The sequence below is a fragment of the Periplaneta americana genome, chromosome 6 (assembly GCF_040183065.1).
Source record: "Periplaneta americana isolate PAMFEO1 chromosome 6, P.americana_PAMFEO1_priV1, whole genome shotgun sequence".
NCBI lineage: Eukaryota > Metazoa > Arthropoda > Insecta > Blattodea > Blattidae > Periplaneta > Periplaneta americana.
Window position 1 is genome coordinate 40,995,202 of NC_091122.1, and position 20,774 is coordinate 41,015,975.

Consider the following 20,774-nt stretch of genomic DNA (forward strand, 5'->3'; position numbering starts at 1 on the left):
AGAAGCTATTATACAGGTCATGTTTAGTTTAAATTAGTTTTAAATGAAAGTTACAATTCAGAAAACTGGGTAAGAGGAGAGGGTAAGCTAGAAACTCAGCTGAGTGTGATGTCATTGGATGTTGGGATAAACAAGGCTCAGTCACAGGCTGGCTGCTTCCGTGTCGGGTGTTGGTCGTAAGAGTGGAAGAAAAACTCGGATTCCTTGCTCGGATCTTCTCTTGAAATGTGGACAGTATGGAGAATGTCTTCACACTGAAATCATAAGGCCATGTTCATTACCGCCCAGCCACAGTATAAGGACTTTCACAGTCGCACAACATTGTCAATATAGTGTAATGTACGGTACTCGTAATATTTATTTAATCTAAGGCTCAAGAATTCGTTACTACGTATTATCATTAGTCTTCTGGCTTCTCAGGACTCATAATGTTACCTTATACAGAGTGGCCCGCCCATGTAGGAAGTGTTAGGAACTAGTATCTAATAAATGGATCAATATAACTAAATTCTGTTTTTTCTCCCCCCCCCCCCCCAAGTTTGTAACGAGAAGGAACCTATCAGAAAGAGACATTGACAACTTTGCAGTGGAACACTGGGGTGTAACTTTAGTATAAACTATAAAACGTCTTTGGAGTGGCCCAGCTGGAAGGTCATTAGGTCACACGTCAAGAAAAAGATGAGAAAAAATTCTCTTCTGTGATTGTAACAGACCAAAAGGTTTAATACCGGTACTGGAAGGATGATATTATTATTATTATTATTATTATTATTATTATTATTATTATTATTATTATTATTATTATTATACTAATAAAGTCTAGCGACTTCATAAGATGGGTTATTGAATCATGACAGAACAGTCAATGACTCAATGTGCTCTAACAGTCGTGCATGTGCTTACAATATTCTTTGGAGTATGACTCTAACACGCTGGACCTGTTACCCTGTTAACAATGGAACATTAAGGAAGTAATCGCATTATAGCTGGTGTGTCGGCTTTCCACTCCGAGGTCCAGAGTTCACATATTCTAATTAAGTCCAAAGAGAAGACTAAAAGAATTAAATTAGGACGTAGTCAAAGCATTAATGACCTTATTAATATGGATATCAACATTCTTAATTATTCTCTTGAATTTTTAATCTCTCAACGTATAAATCAGAGTGATATAAAAATATGTGTCGGCCTACTGGATGTAGTAGGAATAACGTAAGCTTTCCGAGGATACAGCGTGCATCACAATACGCTCTCCATGTTTTTGGGATTTGAAGACAGAACGTACAAACTTTAGAATCCTTGCTCATATCAGACCAGAATTTAATGTTGTTACAAAATAGTGAATATAAAAATTAACAACCTTCTACATCTACTGAAATTCCCTATAGGGACTGAACAGTTTTTCAGAGATTTGTGTGAAACGATTCTTTCTAACATTGCATTTCATAAACTCGAAAACAGAAATTTTAAGAACATTCGATTTGGAGAAAGGACGTACTAGAAAGTATTATATTTCTTGTTTACTGTAAAATGAATGACTTCTTAATTACAGAACAATTTAAACATGTTTCTTAATTGGCGTGATAATCTTAGGGCTCTATAGGTCTAGGGCAAGACGGGGCAAGACGATGATTCAAACAAGCCGCCACTTGTTCGATAAAATGAATTGAACTGCTCTCTTTTGACTGCTCTCCCATTCGCTGAATTACGCTTGGTCAGCTGAAAAACGGCTTGACAACAGTCGGAGAAATATTCCAAAACGACATCTACCGGTATTTATTTAAATTATTATTCAGCAGAATCCAATCTGAAAGTGATTGGTGATTGATTTATCAACAAACGTATCCATTGTTTATATTTTTGTTTATTATATAATGCTTCGTCTTTATGTGGGGGAGTACGCGTAGTTTATGTGAACTCAAAATTAATCAGTTCTCATAATACACTGTGTGGGTGTTAAAACATACACAAAAATGAGTGTTGTGAGCAACGCTCCTCACAAAAAGAGTGTTGTAACAAATGTCGGAGTCAGACAAGCAAAAGCTCGAAAGGATCCAATAATTTTAGATGGAGGTAATTGAGTGAATGCTGTTGAAATGTTTATCATAATGTCATAACCTATACTGTTAACCATTTTGGAATAATGCTTTCTATTAGCAATGTATGAAAACGTGCTTGTTTGACAGTTTCCTGTGCATTTCATTTATAGATCCAGTTACAGAAGAATCTCTTGCGAAGAAGGGTTTTGTTTCACCGGAGGATGTTTTACGGCTTCCAAGAATAACAGAAAGTTAGTATTAAGGATTTACTACCGTTACATCATGTGTTCCGTTTGTATAATTAAATAGCTTTATGCTTAAACTCTTAATAAATAACTTTTTGTTTGCAGATTATCTGTGTTCACCAGAGGCCAACGTGTATGATATTGACTTCACACGATTCAAAATCCGTGATTTGGAGAGCGGCACAGTGCTATTCGAAATAGCAAAACCTCCTCCTACAGGTACATATTACATACAAATACGTTCTACCGTTTGAGTCTTCTGCAATGTACAATAGCTTTGAAGTGTAATGTTGTTTTCTTCATGTCAAGATTCAGAAGAAGCTGATCCTGAGCCAGAGCAAGAGGAGCTGGATCCAAACGCTGGCCGCTTTGTCAGATACCAGTTCACACCTCAGTTTCTCAAGTTGAAGACAGTAGGAGCAACGTAAGTAGATCTAGAGTGCTATTTGCTTGTTGTGAATGAAATAATTTAATTTTACATTCGGCGTTTCGTAACAAAATTCCTGTATTATTTATACTATATCTCAACAGTTCTCTTGTCCCACTTTACATCAAATGCCCCAAAACAAGCTTCTGTACCTGTTGTATTTTTCCAATGGTACATTCCATTTCGCCAGTGAACGATTGGAAAATATCTCACTCTATGTAATAAACCTACGTTTAACCGAAAGATACATTTTTTTGTCATCAGTACATCATTTTACAGTTCTGGCTCTCTTGTCTTTGATCCCATTTCTCAACTCCCCACTTCATTGCCAGAAGAACGCAAAGCCAGAGTCATGACTTCTTACCCATTACACCCAACAAGGAGAGATGTTCTTGAACTGTATTAATGAAATGTCACAAATTCATTTGTCCAGTAACGCATCTTCCTATGTAAGCAACATGCATCTAACTGCAAGGATGATTATATGCAGTATAGACTGACTGCATAGACACTCCCAGATATTCACCTGGGTGAAAATTTCAAGCGTGAGATCACATTTAAACAAAAAATATAAATTTTTTGTTATATTTTTTTGCAGTTTAATGCCCTTTCCTCTTAATAGAGGAAATGTGAATGTATATATTTGCTTATGTATAGCATATCGTACATGGAGGGGATATATTATCCCTCGGATATGAAGCAAACAGGCAAAAGGTTGAGTATTATCACAGTCTACTATATACAGTCACGAAGCTTGGGATGATTTTTTGCCAATGAGTTGCATTTCTCGCGATAGTTGCTAGCCGCTTGGAGCGCTGTGAGTACTATGAACAATAGACTGTGTCACTGCCATCGTGATCTAATACAGGCCGTAAGGCAGGCCATGTGACTCACTTAACCCGATCACGAAGGGCGGCGTTTGAACCTTATAAATTAATTGGAATGCATAAAGAGTTAACATATTCTTCTCTAAAATGTAGTGTAATTGCATTAATACAATTTAAAACAATGATTAGGGGACACATCAGACATATTCCTTGCGAGTTAAGGCACAGTCTACTATATACAGTCGCGAAACTCAATATGTAGTAAAAATGCAAATATGGGTAGTTGCCCACCACTAGGATCGCTACTATCGCCTCATCATCGCAGATCTCTCTCCTAGCAGCCGACAAAATATGTTACACTTTCGTTGTCGTGTTCTTTTGGAAAAATTAACACCTTCCTTCCATTATTGAAATATTAAATGCATAAAGTTAATTTATTATTTTAATGAAGTATATTAAATTCCACCATAAACTCGAAGATACCTGCAAGAAATAAGTTAATATAATTTTTGTTTGTGCAAAACGAACTGAAATTTACTATAATAGCTTCACTCATTCAAGATTATAGCGATAATTAACTATGAAACCAATAAATATTAATTTGCATTTCTCTTTACAACAATAATAATGGAAATATGAATTAATGGAGTAACTTACGTGTACCGGTACTTGTAGTGTAGGCTTACGTAGTTAACAAAGTGGGATGAGGTTAAGCAATAATAATCACACCAGAATTGGAAATAAAACGTGATCAATAAATTTTATTGTAACAGACTTTTTCTACGTCTCTAGTAAAGCAACAAATAAAAATAACAACAAAATTAACAGCTATAATTAAAAACATATCCTTTGAAAAAAAAAAAAGTAGGCCTAAGCAATAATAATCCCACCAGAATTGAAAATAAAACGTGATCAATAAATTTCATTAAAACAAACTTAATTTTTCTACGTCTTTAGTAAAATAACACATAAAAATAATAACAAAATTAATAGCTACAATTAAAAATATATCCTCTGAAAAAAAAAGTAGACCTAACCTTTACTTCTCTGGAAATTTAGCAGCCTAAGTGACAGAACTTTAACCGGTATCTAATGTCCTTTCGGTTAGATTGTAACATTTCATTGTGAAATTTAAGGATATAATGTATTCTAACAGTCACAAAGAACTTCAAAATTAAGAGTTTTGTTTCTGCACAACATTCTTGTGGAAACCCAGGAACCTTTCTGAATCTTTCGGAAATCGGAAAAAGGATAACTCTGGCCTCTTTCTCTTACTGTTGCTACAATTTATAGCACTACAAACGTCTCCTCCTTGTCCCATATTATTATTGCAATTATTATATTTTAGCCATTAACATTTTCATTATAACCAATAACGAACATTTCACAAGCATCAATGTGAAACATGCAACGAGCTAGCACTCGATAGAAATACGACACAGTCCAAGGTCGACCATGGACAGTCTATTGTTTCTAGTTGCTAACCGCTTGGAGCGCTTTATCACGAGATTTGCAAAAAAACACCTCAAGCTTCGCGACTGTATATAGTAGACTGTGGTTAAGGTGTAATATTATTTTTGGTGTGAAAATTACGTTGTTCGTATGTGTAATACTGCCCGTGTTTCACGTCCTGAACCGAGAGTTCCCTAGTGCTTATAGCCACGCCTCTTAGGTCTGCTCGGACTGGCATGGGAGCTGCAGCGTGGCGGCACGGCAGCATATTACATGTTCTGAAAACATTATCCTGTGCCATCGCAGGGATCTTTACTAGGTATAATACTGGATACTCTAATCGTGGTTACCACTATCGCTATTATCTCTGATGGCGATTTCCTAAATGTATGTACACACTAGGCCACTCTTCGTTCAGTCTGGACAACTGCTGAATTACCATAGAGCAGCGTTTCTTAAAGTATGTTCTGGGGTTCCGTGAACCCTATATGATTTTAAATGTTATTATATACTTTTTTTACTTGGTTATTTAATGACATTGCATCAACTACTAGGTTATTTTGCATCGATGGGATTGATGATAGCGAAATGGTATTTGGCGAGATAAAGTCGGGGATTCGCCAAAGATTACCTTACATTCGCCTTACGGTTGGAGAAAAAATCCATCCAGGTAATCAGCCCAAGCGGGAATCGAACCCTCGCTCGAGCGCAACTTTGGATCGATAGGCAAGCGCCTTAGCCAACTGGGCTGCTATACTATAAAAATACATAGAAATGTTACGAAAATATGAATCAATAATAACATGAAACCACCGATAATAATAATAATAATAATAATAATAATAATAATCCAATAATATGCGTAATAATAATATTCCAATGATATGTGTAATAATAATAATATGTTTAATGAACATCTAAAACGGAAAATACCCATAATACTTATCACTTTCATCACTGGATTCTCTGCATATGTGTTCACTAAAACAAAATATCGAAAAGACAAAATGCAGAAATACAGTAGAAATGAGACTACAACTTTCCGCCATAAAACCAGATTGCAGATACATTCGTCCCACTGAACTGAATTATTGAGATGCTAGCTTTCACTTGTCTGTTAATTATTAAACACTAATAAAATATTACAAGGATTCCGCACTTACACTTTAGATTAAAAGGGGTTTCACAGTGGAAAAAGTTTGAGAAACACTGCCATTGAAGAAAGAGTTTACGGATGTGTACACATGACAACCGTAATCGCGATTAGGTCGATAATCTCGAGTAGAGATTGTAGTCTACCACTGGTATTAGTGTTTAGTTAAGGAATTAATGAGGACATAATTTGTTTTGTGAGGGGATAGCCTATACATTCGCTTGTCCATGGCTGATCTTGCACCATAGCTGTCGAAAGGAATCCTGTAAAGGCCGATGTGTTGAACGTAGGGTAGTAGGTACATGCGGTACCCAGCGCCTCCTACTCTCCCCCTCTGCATCTCGCCCCGCAAAGAAACAGCTCAGGAAGTGAGGCACGGGCAGTACTTGCCTTTCTTTCGATTAAATATTGCGAAATTCGTGTACATTCATTTATGAACGATTCAATAATTTTCAGTTGCACCGCACGAATATTTAGATGTGTTGAATTATAGGTTATGTTTACTGTACCAGTTGCCCCTTTCTGTCTAATTTTAGTGGTCTCCAATGCCCTGTTATGTATGTTATGTCGGTAACATGTAAAATTCACTTCACATTAAAATAACACAGTTTTGTAATTATTTCTGCAACATTTTATGCAACAAGAAGTAAACAGAACTTATGGACAAATTACACTAAATAAAGCTTAGCAACGATAAGCAATAAAGTTATAATATAATATTTCACTGAGCTCCATACACTGATATAGAAAACCCGAACAAACATTACGGCCTGGTCTAGATCGAAAAAGCATTGACTGTGCCATAACTTATTTCCCATTTTTGTGAAAAGCTATGTAAACTGTGAAATGTTCGTTATTGGTTGTAATAACTGTAAATGGCCAAAATACAAAAATTTGAATAATAATATGGGACAAGGAGACGTTTGTAGTACTATAAATTGTAAGAAAAATAGGTTATAGTTATCCTTCTTCCGAAAGATCCAGGAAGGTGAGTTTATAGAATATAATATATACTTTATGAAAATAATATATAAACCTTGTGTATTTCATATTTCAATAGTGGAAGGAAGGTGTTAATTTTTTCAAAAGAACACGATATCGTAAGTACAGTACATTTTATCGTCTGCTAGGGAAAGAGTCTGTGATGAGGCGATAGTAGTGATCCTGGTGGTGAGCAACTATCCATGGATGCATATTTCAACTGTCTATGTTTGCATATTTATTAAGTATTAAGCTTCGTGACTGTATATAGTAGACTGTGGTATTATCAAAATAACCTGTTAAGAATGAATAACTGGTGTGGCCAAAACCATCTCCATTGTAGTTAAGAGTAGAATACATTTCGAGATGACCACAATGTATAGTCTGGGTCAGCCTACTTCGTAACCTAAGGATGAAATCTAACTATTTTTCCCCCCATTACTACATATGCTAGTGGATTGTGGTGATTTTTAGTTTGCAGGTTGAATTCTCTTTTGCCAATTCATTTTGAATTTCGATACTGACAAATACTATAAATGGTAGTGATTTTGTAACTGTTATGTTGGCAACTGAGACATACATTGTCGGTACTGGAGTCCATGAAATATTAAAATTTGTACTAGATTTCTGAGCCGGTTACTGGAAGCTAGTGAAATTTGAACATACTAATATAATTAATTAATATCAGTATTAATATTAATACATAATAGTTATTTCATGTGTTGCATTGCGTTGTGGTTACAATTCAAGACTGTAGTCAGGTAAGTGTAAATAAATATAACATACTTGGGTGTGATAATGCAGGTGGGTAATTGATAGAAACACCATTTCACATTTTAATGAATTTCTTTCGTGTTTGGATTTTTATTACAATAATGTGAAAAAGAGGAAAAAGCATGACAGCGACTCCACCAAGAAAACTTAAAGCGTGTTGCGAGAGTGGGAATAACTTCTCCTACTGGCGCTCTGTTCGTTCAGATTTAATCTAAAGAAGATAATGGAGGAGGAATTATGCTCACGAAGATAGCAATTATAACTAGAATAGCAAAATTATTAGGAGTAAGTATTCTTAAGCATATATTTCATGGTGGTATTCAGTTTTCGGAGTTAGTACTATTAATTTCATGTGGTCAAACAAAATACATTTTTAGATTAGGTCTCGTGGATTAGTTGTTTATAGTCAAACCAATGAATTTAATATTGCCAGACAAAATACCTAACATGTTGATCCCTCTCTCATATAGTTTGCCTACGAAAATATGTTACAAATTATTGAACTATTTAGAATAACCTTCCAACATAAAAGTAAAGTACGGTAAGTAAATAAGTCATTCAGTACTAGGATCGTGATTTTACTTCATATGATGATATCTGGTAACAGTTGGCAACACTGACAAGATGGCAATATTTGCTGTTTAGAAACTATTCTTATGTGACTCTCATTATACAAGTCGTATAGTTACACGAAAAACTAATTGCAAATGATCACATTATGCTTGGTATCATAATTCATGTAAAACATCTCTACAACACAAAAACCTTAAAGTGTTTCGACTATAAGCAACAGCATATTGTTTCTGGTGAGTAATTTCAAAGACTGAAAACAAGTATAAGATCCTAAAGATACTTATTACAGTTTATCATTATCTTAGCAAATAATTTTGCTATGTCAGCTGTTTACAACCCATTCGTCGTCGTCCTCCTCCTCCTCCTCCTCCTGATTAAGGGCATAGGCAACTACTTAAGCACTTAGACACGAATGGCCCATTGTGCATTCAACAGCTAGAAAATCAACCTAGGAAACTGTAGTGGGTGACTAGTTTCGTAATGTTACTAGTAAATAAAGTAAAAGTAAATCCATGGCGCTACAGCCCATGAAGGGCCAAGACCTACCAGCCGGCTGCTGGCCTCACGTCCACATGCCGAAGTAGAGGTGGACGATTATCCAACCAGTATGGAGGTATCGTGTGGTTAGCATGATCCCCCAGCCTTATAGCTGGCTTGCGAAACCGGATCTTCGCTACCTATCGTAGCTTCCCAAGTGCATCACAATGCTGGGTGGGCACTGGTCCTGTACACTGGCCGAAATTTCATGAGAAATTTTCTTCCCCCCATGAGGACTCGAACCAGCGTGCATTTCGTAACACGAGTCCTAGGGGCAGGATGCCTTAGACCGCGATGCCACGGCACGGGACTTTGTAATGCTACTGGGTTTCATTTTCTCAAATCCCCTCAGGCGACGTGTTTTTTTTTTTTTTTTTTTTTTTTATTGATTGGACACACACTCTTAACACTTATAATAATCACTGATTACTTTATAACTTATTTTATGCTCGACCATGCTGAAATGTAATCATATACCTGGTAACAGTCCTTTAATGCATGTCATTAAAGTACACCTATTCATTAAAGTTCAGGTTTTCGATTATTCTCGGATATGCAATCGAAAGACGAGGGAAACGTCACGGAGGCTGGAAATCCAATACTGTCGCAGAAGGTTATGTTCTGTTACTAAAATAATTAGCGTTAATTGTAAATAATATTCAAATAAATTCAATCTGTCATCTCCTTTTTCAATTCTAAATCAATTTCCAGGTTATATCAAAATTAGTTAATGTTACATTACATCAAGGTCAATGACATTATTGTTGCTTGGAAAAAATCAATACTTTCACGTCTGCTCACATCTCACAATTTAAGAGCTATGAACAAGGTCACTTCCGATCTTCTGTCCGATACAAATAAAATGAATACTTCTGAATAATTTCAAGTTAGAAATATGGTCGAGCATAAAAAGTCGCTTGCGCTCGTTTCATAAGTTGCATAATGTACTATACTGTGTTAACACAACCCACCACAACAGGAAATCAGAAGATAGTGCGGAACCTTCAGTAGGCTTCGGACAATGAAGAATACCACTTTGAAACAGTCAGCCAGGTAATTTTCTTATGGTAACACAGTAAAGAATTTATAAAGTTAATCAGTGAACATGTGTTTCCTGAGGTATTGATGTCAGATTAGGCTTAAACCTGGATAGTCCAGCAGAATGTGAGGTGATAATGGCAGTGTCCGGTTAGAAATTCAGTTGTCCATTTTAAACTTCTCCTTTCTTGAGCTAGGAGTTGTTTAGTTAAGTTAGGTCGTGGTTCCTCAAATAAGGAGTTTGGTTTGTCTTATAGCTGGTGTAGATTTCCAGGCTATCAATAAACCTCTCCATCAGGTTGTCCTGTAGAGCTTGTTTGATTATATGTTAGAAATACCGACACGAAGTTCCAGGCCATAGCATTGGGTGGTGGTTTCCATGCTTGGCCAGCAAATCAGCTTGTTCATTACTGTACTCCCCACTGTGTCCTAGGACCCAAATGAGCTGTACTTTATTACTTCTGAATAAAGTTTCCAGGATAGTTCTGCATTCTTTGACCAGCCTGAAGTCTACTCCGTGCATATTTTGTACACATAGATTAGCCTGGTCATCAGGGCAAATGCAAATATTCGTGTCTTTGCATGATCTGTTTAAGTTTTTCTGAACACAAGCAGATGTGAAGCCATAACTCTTCAACTCCATGGTATTGTGTTAGCCAACTAAAATAATTTTCCGTTGGCTGTTATAATTACATACAACACCAGTTTCGCTTAACTTAGATTTCAAGAAAAATGCAATTATTTCAAGAAACAGGTTCCTTTAACTGTGAATGTAAAATGAATGGAAATAAAAATATTTCGACTCTCCTTCCAAAGTTTGCATTTATTACAAGCTGTTGAAGATAGTGTTTTTATTAATTGTGTTCATTACATTAGGCCTAATATATGTTGTTGTTGTTTTCTAATGCAAGGCGTTTGACAATAAAGTCATTTGACCTCTTGCACTCCAATATTTTTCAAAGATATTATCATGGCAAACTACTGAAGCACAGATTTTGAGGTGTTCCGAATCCATGTCTTGGTTTGAGTTGCACAGTGGGCAGTTAAGGGACTGATATATTCCAATTCTATGCAGGTGTTTGACCAAACAATCATGGCCTGTTGCCAATCTAAATGCAGCTACAGATGATTTTCGTTGTAAATCGGGAATTAACTGTGAATTATGATGCAGAGAGTTCCATTTTTCCCTTGAGATTGTGTTATCAAATTTTGTTTGTTGAAGTCTAAGTATGTAGATTTAATAAATCTTTTCACATAGTAATACGTAGATTTTCACTCCAGGCCTAATATATACATAGAGCAATAGAAATGAAGAAATTGGAATTAATAATGATCATTTGTTGTTGTTGTTTAGTCAACTGTCTGAAGACAGATCTGAACCTCACAAGTGAGACCAATAAGGCACCACTTACGAGGCAACTAAGCCAGGAGATAACAGAGTAGGGTGGCCAGTTCCTTTCCCCCTCCATTGCATACATCTCCGATATTACACTAATCGGACTTCAGATATATACAAACAATTGTTCTTTCTCTGACACACATCGTCAAGTGAGATGTACTGCCTGATAATAGATGTACAGACCCAGAAACAAAATTTGGGCCATCTGAATTTTGTTTCTAGGTCTGTACTTATCAGCCATAACCTTAATCATTTGAATGTTACGAATATTAAAATTAAACAGCAAAAACTATTTAGAACATTAATTATTAAGAAAATATAGAAATGCATAAAAGCTTCAAGGTACAAGGATTTTTATGGAGTGGTTATTAGGTAAAATGGAATCTTAGATTAGAAGAAATGCCTCCAGTGAATGAAAAATTATATCAGTTCAAAAAAAATCGCATGTCAAATTATAGCAGTGTTCATATAAGAACTTTGTCATTTGTGTTAACATTTCTTCTTTGTTCATTGATATTTAGTCAACTATTGCGTGTTGTGAAACAGCTGTCTCTCGTAATTGCCTGCTAATTTTCCTTGAAATGTTTACAGTGTGGAGTTTACTGTGGGCAATAAAGCTGTGAGTAAATTTCGAATGATCGAACGTCATTTCTTCAGGGACAAGTTGCTCAAAAGTTTCGATTTCGAATTTGGATTCTGCATTCCAAATAGCAAGAATACATGTGAGCACATTTATGAGTTCCCAACTCTTGCACCAGATCTAGGTGAGTGTTTTCATTTCTCTGTTAAGAAATTTGTAAGGAAATGGACTCAGATACATTTGAAGGAGTATTGTGCATTACTCTACATTGCTCATTGTGAATTCCTTTTTGATTATTGAAGTGAAACATAACTTTTTACATAGACTTCCTTGAGGTTTGAGGGATTACCACGATTGCTGTTATGCCTAAGATTCATATATTTAATCCTTACTTGATGGATTTTTAAGGTTGTGACTGTGGAAGAGTAGTGAAACCAGAGCCTCACGTAGTATATTTACAGCAGTTAGTAGGACCCAGTCCTAAAGCATAACTTTCCACACACAATTTATTAGCTAATACTTGTCTACGTCAAAATTCATCTCAGTCGTCTTCATCATGTTGCATCATGTCACTGGGATTAATAAATCCTGCATTCAGATGCCACCATCTTAGAAATATTATTTGGCTTCATCTGATCTGCAGAATCCAGAGAAGTCTTTCGGCCATACCTAGAGACATTGGAAAACAAACCAACCAACAATTTTACACATTTAGGAGATCTCATTATGAGCATCTTACATCCTTAAAAATTGTAGAGTTACTTACAGATTTCAGTAGCAAGTGATGTTAATGTAAAACATTTTACCATGTAATTGGTAGTGATAAATGCAATAGGACTCTGATTGTCGTTTATAACAAAAGGTAATTACTAATTAAGTACAAAGATCAAGATTATATATTAAAGTGTACTGTTATTAAATCAGCCTGTAAAACTTTGTCAGTTTATTATTTGATCAGTTAAAGGTATGAGATTGCACTGTATAGCAAAAGTAGAATTAGAATTATTTATTAGGGTGAAGTTAAGGCCATCAGGCCTTCTCTTCCACTTCACCATAAATCAACCTGAGGTACAAAGTAATTCGTACAATAGAAAAGAAGTACAATTTAGTAAAAGTAGACATAAAACAAAAGTTTGGAATAATTTTGAAGGGAAAAATTGTTCTGGGGCCGAGTATCGAACCTGGGACCTTTGACTAAGCGCACCAACGCTCTACTGACTGAGCTACCCAGGAACTCTACCAGACACCAACTCAATTTTTCCCTTTATATCCACGTACCTCAAAGTGGGCTGACAGACCATCAAACATCCAACATTGAATGCACACAAAATCTGTGTGACTTAAATTGTGGTTTTCTGTCAACGAACAGTGACATATATTATGCAAATCTAGCTTTCAGGTATAGCTCCCTGTGTAGCTGATTTGAATAATTTCAAGGGAAAAATTGTTTTGGGGCTGGATATCGAACCTGGGACCTTTGGCTGAAAAGTTAGTGTTCATTTGTATTGTTTTGACAACCATCTGTGAAGTTACGCACTGCTATATTGGATTGGTTAAAGACAAGGGCATATGCAAGGGAGGGAGGTTAAGTGTAATAATGACAAGCATTTTATATAGCTTTTTTTTTTTCTGCATCTAATTTGGTTCTCTCCAATAAGAAACCATTTGTATATATACTTAGGTATATAAAGAGGGTCATACTGAAAGTCGTGAACAACACATTGCTATAATTTCAATTTCAACAATAACAAAAGCGATTATATGATCATAATCTACAGACTTTACACTCTGTATTGACATATTGTGATGTCTTTAACTTATATGTGACGACAGACAATGTTTGCAAAATGGTCGACAACGATGGTTTGTTTCGACAGCATGCTGTCATTAAATTCTTTGTTAAAGAAGAAAAATCTGCTGCTGAAATTCACCTTACACTTAAGCGTGCATACAGAGACGTGTGCATGGGTGCCAGCATTGTTAGGGGATGGGTGAAACATTTCGAAGATGAGCCTCGTAGCTGTCGCCCTTGAACTTGCGTCCATGGAATGCAACAAGAAAAGAGGTGATGAGTTCTGGTATGCATTTTGATTGAATTTCTTGAACCTGGACAGACCATAAATGCTGCCTGCTCCGTCATGCATTGCGCAAGAAATGTCCTGGGAAGATCATCCTGCAACATGATAACACATGGCCTCACATTGATTGTGTCACCGTGGAGAAAATCAGAACATTTGGCTGGGGAACTCTTCCCTGCAATCTCCCTACAGTCCCAACTTGGCACTCCGACTACCATCGTTGTCTTCAGGAAGATGAAATGGACTTTTACAGCAAGGGAATTTTCAAACTTACAGAACAGCAGGAAAAATGTGTGCAAAGAAATGGAGACTATTTTGAAAAGCGACAGAAAAGTCTGTAGATTAAGATGATGTACCTGGTTTGTTTAAAAAATAAAAATTAAGATTTATAATAATGAGTTGCTCATGACTTTCAGTATGACCGTCGTATATAGCTACAGTGAAACCTCTCCTTACGGACACTCCTCATATATGAACAGATTTTTATGTCCCAACTGTAATAATATAGAAATAATGATAAATTTAACTCTCGTTTAGGGACACTCTCAGACATGGACAGCTGTTTCACAGTCCTAAAGCTTGCTTTACCTCCTGACTGTGGATAGAACTTGGATTTCAAGATCTAATGTGTTACACAAATGGAAAATTTAGTTTTGAGAACTGTACAAAAATTCCTTAACATGAAAGATGACAATAAGGGTCTCGTAGGCTACCACTAGCCAGCCAGCTACCCCTTGTTAGCTGGAAGCGGGTGGATAAACAAAATCATAAAATTTAACCTGTCTGATGGGTCCAAGGCTTTCATGATCGTGAAATTGTATTCGACACATGATAGGGTTGGTAGGATTATTCTCTTCACTTCAATCAGTTGTTCCCTTCCGAGAGACATGGCACCTGAACGTAAAGGTTAAGTTGAAAATTGTAAATTATGGTACTGCATAATTGTAGACCTAGAATAAAATTGCATGGCACGGTACTGTATTTTCCTTTTTCGGTCTTATCTACTGTAGTTCAAAGTTGCAAAGAATTTACTGTAGTACAGTATACTGTATTTAGAATTAGACTACAGTAATACATTTCATTTAAATAAATTATTGTGGCTCAGGTTAAATGAGAGGAGAAAGTTACATTCCCTTTCTCTCTTATACCGAATTTTGCACACCTCTACTCCTTCTTACTTATCTGATTCCACAGTCTTTCTCGGTATCATAACTTAAATACTCGGTCACAATATAACACGCTAGAAATACCACTGCACACATCATCTCTTTATTCTTCATCTTTCACTTTTGCTACTTCTCTTCGCTGGAATTCTCTGCCACCTGAAGTCAAGGGCTGCCGAACTTTAATTTCCTTTAAATGTAAATTAGAAAAATATCTTATGATGAGTTGCCAGACCTAACGCGTTGCAAATATTTAATGGAATGTGTTCCACTGTATTTATTTTTATTTATTATTTTTTTTAATATTATTATCTAAATCGTGTTTATTTATCACTTAACGCGAATATGTATCCCACTGTGTTGTTTTTTTCTTATTATTATTAATCTATTTTTTTTGTGTACATTTTATTCAATTGTCGGTTTCTGGTTTAATTATGTAAATCCTACTTAATTGTAATCTAATACTAATATGTATACTAATGTGTTTATTTTTATCTTTACTCTGTACATTTTTTTTATTGCATTATCGGCTTCTGTTTTTATGTGATTCGTATTTGATTCTAACAAACATTAATATGTATTTCACTATGTTTATTTTTATTTTATGAGGTAAATTTTATGTAACTACCTCTTTTGATCTCATTATGTACCTAAATTGTATCAGTATGTAATTACTTAATTCCGATCCAGTTTTATGTTCAACTGTGTAAGCAAGTTTTAATCCTGGTTGAATGTAAGAGAAGGCCTCACGGCCTTCACTCTGCCAGGTTAAATAAAGCTATTATTATTATTATTATCAGGGAAAGGATTTATATGTAAATACATATTTACTTATAAAGCTAATATAATTTATATTTTGCATTATCTTTATGTTTCACAATGTGTAGGGTTGAAAAATCCTACTTTTATTTTCCATATTTTTCCATATTTTAGAGTTTAGTACATATTTTCGTTAATTTCCATATATTTTCCATATTTCATATAAAACAGTCCATATTATATTAGGTTTAACAATAAAACAAAACAAAATTCCATTAACTTTTAAAAATACATTTCAACAATAGAGATTTGAACACATGTTCAGTAATCCCTTTAACATCAGAGTTATTTGAAAATTAGCAGTCCTATCAACAATGGGAAAGTAAGTTACAAAACTGTATTAATTTAATTTAAAATTTTTAACAGACTTCAGTTGTGCAGCTCAACAGTTAAATGCCAGTCAGAGTACACATAGGTTCAGTTTTGTAAATCATACTATAAAGACGGTAAATATGCCAAAAGTACGTCATTCAGTCAATTTAAAATCAAAACTAACAAGTTACATTTCAGAATTTAAAGAAGATGGTTTATCAACTGACAATAAAATATTATTTTGTAATTTGTGTCAGTGTGCAGTATCATCTACACAAAAGTTCCTGGTGCAACAACACATTACAACTAGTAAACATCAGGCCAACAAACAACTAAATTCCAAGCAGAGACAATTGTTTTTAACACAACCAACAACATCGAATGTAAGATCTGAGTTTAACATCGACCTGTGCCGTTCTCTCATCTCTGCTGATATTCCTCTCTACAAACTAAAGAATAAGGTCTTCAGGGAATTCCTTGAAAAATATACTCAACATACAATCCCGGATGAGTCAACACTTAGGAAGACGTATGCTCCATCCATCTACGATGAGACAATACAGAAGATAAGAGATGAAATTAAAGATAGTTCAATTTGGGTTTCCATTGATGAGACTCCCGACAAAGAAGGTAGACTTGTTGGTAATGTAGTTATCGGTTTGTTAAGTGAACAATATTCTGAACGAATTCTTTTACATTGTGATGTTCTAGAAAAGTGCAATAACAAAACTATAGTTAAACTGTTCAACGAAGCTATGGGTATCCTGTGGCCAAAGGGTATTATGTACGATAATGTGTTATTCTTTATTAGCGATGCTGCCCCTTATATGGTCAAAGCTGGACAAGCATTATCTGTTGTATATCCTAAATTGACTCATTTTACTTGTGTGGCGCATGCATTTCATCGTGTGGCAGAAGTGGTCAGAGACAATTTCCCTAAAGTAGATTTGTTGATTTCATCAGTGAAAAAAGTATTTCTCAAAGCTCCCAGTAGAGTTAACATGTTGAAAGAAATGTACCCTGAAATTCCATTGCCACCAAAGCCAATTTTAACTAGATGGGGTACATGGCTAGAAGCAGTTGAATATTATGCCGAACATATAGACTCTATTAACAATGTTCTCCTTGCATTGGACTCTGAAGATGCAGTCTCAATTGATACTGCGAAAACAGTTACCTGTGACATAAGTGTGAAGAATGACTTAGCTCACATTCAGCATACATTTTCATGCATCATAAAAACGCTCAAAAGTCTCCAAAATAGGCACCTTTCACTATCTGAAAGTTTTGAAATTATAAATAGTACTGTGGAACAACTGAATCGTGGTAGAGGTAAAGTTGCAGATGCAGTAAGAGCTAAGGTGGACACTGTACTTTCAAAAAACCCTGGATATGAAGAACTACAAAAGGTTGTTGCTGTGATGAGTGGTGAATCAACAGTGAAGATTAACTTGGACTTATCCCCAGCAGACATTGTGAAATTGAATTATGTACCAGTTACTTCTTGTGACGTCGAACTCTCTTTTAGTCAGTATAAATCTATCCTCAGAGACAATAGAAGAAGATTCACTTTTCAGCACTTGAAAGAAATGTTTGTAACCTATTGTTATGGTAACAGACAATAAAAATTGTGTTTTGTTGAAACTACATTGGAAGATAAGGTACGTCCATTATATTTTTTGTTTAGTTTGATTAAAATGTACCAATATTTAACGTACATAGTCATTTTTTTATAATTTTAAGTCCATATTTAATTCCATATTTTGGTAAAAATCCATATTTAATTCCATATTTTGGTAAAAATAACTACATATATATTTACATATTTCATATATTTTTAGTCCATATAAATCCGTTCCCTGATTATTATTATTATTATTATTATTATTATTATTATTATTATTATTATTAAAGTGTGAAGGGATACATAATGCATATCTATCTATACTAATAATAAATCTGTAGCCGAAATTTTTCTGGTAATTTTCGATTTTCCAAAAATAATTGGTCCTAACATATATAATTAACCACCCTGAAACCGAAAATCGCTTTTTTGAAATTTTTGTTTGTATGTCTGTCTGTCTGTATGTTTGTTACCTTTTCACGCGATAATGGCTGAACGGATTTCGATGAAAATTGGAATATAAATTAAGTTCGTTGTAACTTAGATAATAGGCTATATGGCATTCAAAATACGTTATTTAAAAGGGGGGTTATAAGAGGGCCTGAATTAAATAAATCGAAATATCTCGCTTATTATTGATTTTTGTGAAATATGTTACATAACAAAAGTTTCTTTAAAAATGATTTCTGATAAGTTTTATTCTCTGAAAAATTTTGATAGGACTGATATTTAATGAGATAAATGAGTTTTAAAATTAAAATAACTGCCATCTAAGGCGGTATATTGAAATAAAAAACCAATGACTTCGCCTATAAGGGGCCTTGGACACAACAATCGAAAGCTATGCAACATAGCCTACAGACAATGTTTCTGTGCTTGTATGAAGTAATATCAGAAGCTAAATTAACCGATTTGTATAATTAATTATTATTTCATCATTGGAAAGTGTAGTTTCTCAGGATGGACATAATGCTATAAGTTATTACAGTAACTTGTGAGTGAATTGAGGACAGGTAAGATTAAAATAGCTTCTTATGCACAGAAAACTTGATAGGTTATTCTGTATATTCATTTCCTGTATTTCTTATAATAATGTTTATGAACATATTCATTTTTATCTCAGAGAATTAACGGAACAATGAGAGTGTATTGATTTAGTATGCAGTAATAGTATGTTAGCTTATCAATCCATTATTTTATAATTCAAATTTTAACTATGCTCAATTGAATCGTTTTAAAATACATAAAATACATATGCAATAAATGCAATGCAAAAAAATTGGGTAACGAGCCAAGCAGATTATGTTGTGCTGTTGTAAAAGTTGTTCCTCCTGAGATTCAAGAGCTCTCACAACAAATTAAAAACTTTCTAATTCGAGTACATCCGTTATCAACACACTTTTTCATAATATAATATAATATAAACATAATAATAAATCTGTAGCCAAAATTTTTCTGTTAATTTTCGCTTTTCCAAAAATAATTGGTAATAACAATTAAGAAACATGTTAAAGGAATTGTCATTGCGCCAAATGAGTGGTCTCTGGATCAAAATGATCGCATTTTAATATTTTAAATACAATTTAAATTAAGTAACATATTAAACGATTTATCCTTCTATCAAACACGAATGTTCCCTGGATCAAATGTTCTATTTTAATTATGTAATTACTTTATATTTATTTCTAACGGGTGCAGCGGAGCGCACGGGTATGGCTAGTTAATTATAAATTTACTGTTAGATTGGAGAGCCTCCCTCCTAATAGAGGACAACTCCCAGAAGCAGACAGATTGTTACGTCCCTTCAATGTTCGTAAATGAGAGGTTTCACTGTATATTGAAGTTGGATATATTTCTTCATTACCAGTAGTTTTTAGTAACAACTGTTTCATTTCTTGTCATATTTTTTTATTCTATGTTAAACTGTTTAATATACAGGACTGTTTTTACAAGAATGAAGTATGTTTGTGTGTTTTCAGTCAAGGAGATGATATCTCATCCCTTCGAAACACGGTCAGACAGTTTCTACTTTGTGGATGACCGGCTCATCATGCACAATAAGGCAGACTATGCATATGATGGTGGACTTCAGCAGTGATTTGCCGTACAAACAGCACTATATGCTCCCTCCATCGCTCATTTGGGTTCCCCCTCCCATGGTATTTAAATCACATTCCACATAATTTATTGTTTCATTCCTATAAGCACCATTGTGGTTCATTATCCCATTCTTTTGTTCAGACGTCACCTTTATATACAAAAGGGAGCGTCAAGTTGAATTGAGTAGCTCGTAATCCAGAAATGCTGCTCTGATAGGTCCATCTCTCTTGGAGTCTGTAAGTCCTGAGAGAGACTGAAATCTTGCAGGGTCATTGTTTAGTATTTGCTCGAATAATCAATAATATTTTAGAATGAATACAACTGGTCCACTTATTTGCTAGTTGTGAGGGAGAGAGAGCTGCATTTATTAAGAAAAGTTGTGTGGAGTGCAAGGAGGAAGCACATTTTGAACAAGGTTGTATCCACGATCTCATTTTTATAGCAGTGTCATTCAGTAATGATCCATTCATTACCCTAAAAATGCTCACGTCTAAAGGTAAGACCTATGAAGGTATTGTAAGAATTCTGAATAATTGATATTAATGATATGTATGAGAATGTAATGTTATGACTTAGTATTTATTATTGCATATTACGTGTGACCTCGTTTAGTTAGTATGTTGTGTATTTAGTTTTATACAAAGTAAAAACAGTGA

General features: G+C 34.8%; 1 protein-coding gene across 1 annotated transcript; it reads left to right on the forward strand.

Moving 5' to 3' along the window:
• The first annotated feature begins 1,742 nt into the window (after positions 1-1,742).
• unc-119 (unc-119 lipid binding chaperone) lies at positions 1,743-20,570 on the forward strand. Its single transcript, XM_069827988.1, has 6 exons — positions 1,743-2,070; positions 2,207-2,287; positions 2,387-2,500; positions 2,591-2,705; positions 12,034-12,206; positions 19,998-20,570. The coding sequence occupies exons 1-6, from the start codon at positions 1,971-1,973 to the stop codon at positions 20,114-20,116; spliced, it is 702 nt and encodes a 233-aa protein (XP_069684089.1). The 5' UTR covers positions 1,743-1,970; the 3' UTR covers positions 20,117-20,570.
• Positions 20,571-20,774: the final 204 nt, after the last annotated feature.

Excerpts from the sequence above, each read along its gene's own strand:
- unc-119 (XM_069827988.1), top strand. The coding sequence starts at position 1,971 with ATGAGTGTTGTGAGCAACGCTCCTCACAAAAAGAGTGTTGTAACAAAT. Across the intron at positions 2,071-2,206 it reads TCCAATAATTTTAGATGGAG|ATCCAGTTACAGAAGAATCT; the intron begins GTAATTGAGTGA and ends TTTCATTTATAG. Across the intron at positions 2,288-2,386 it reads GCTTCCAAGAATAACAGAAA|ATTATCTGTGTTCACCAGAG; the intron begins GTTAGTATTAAG and ends TTTTGTTTGCAG.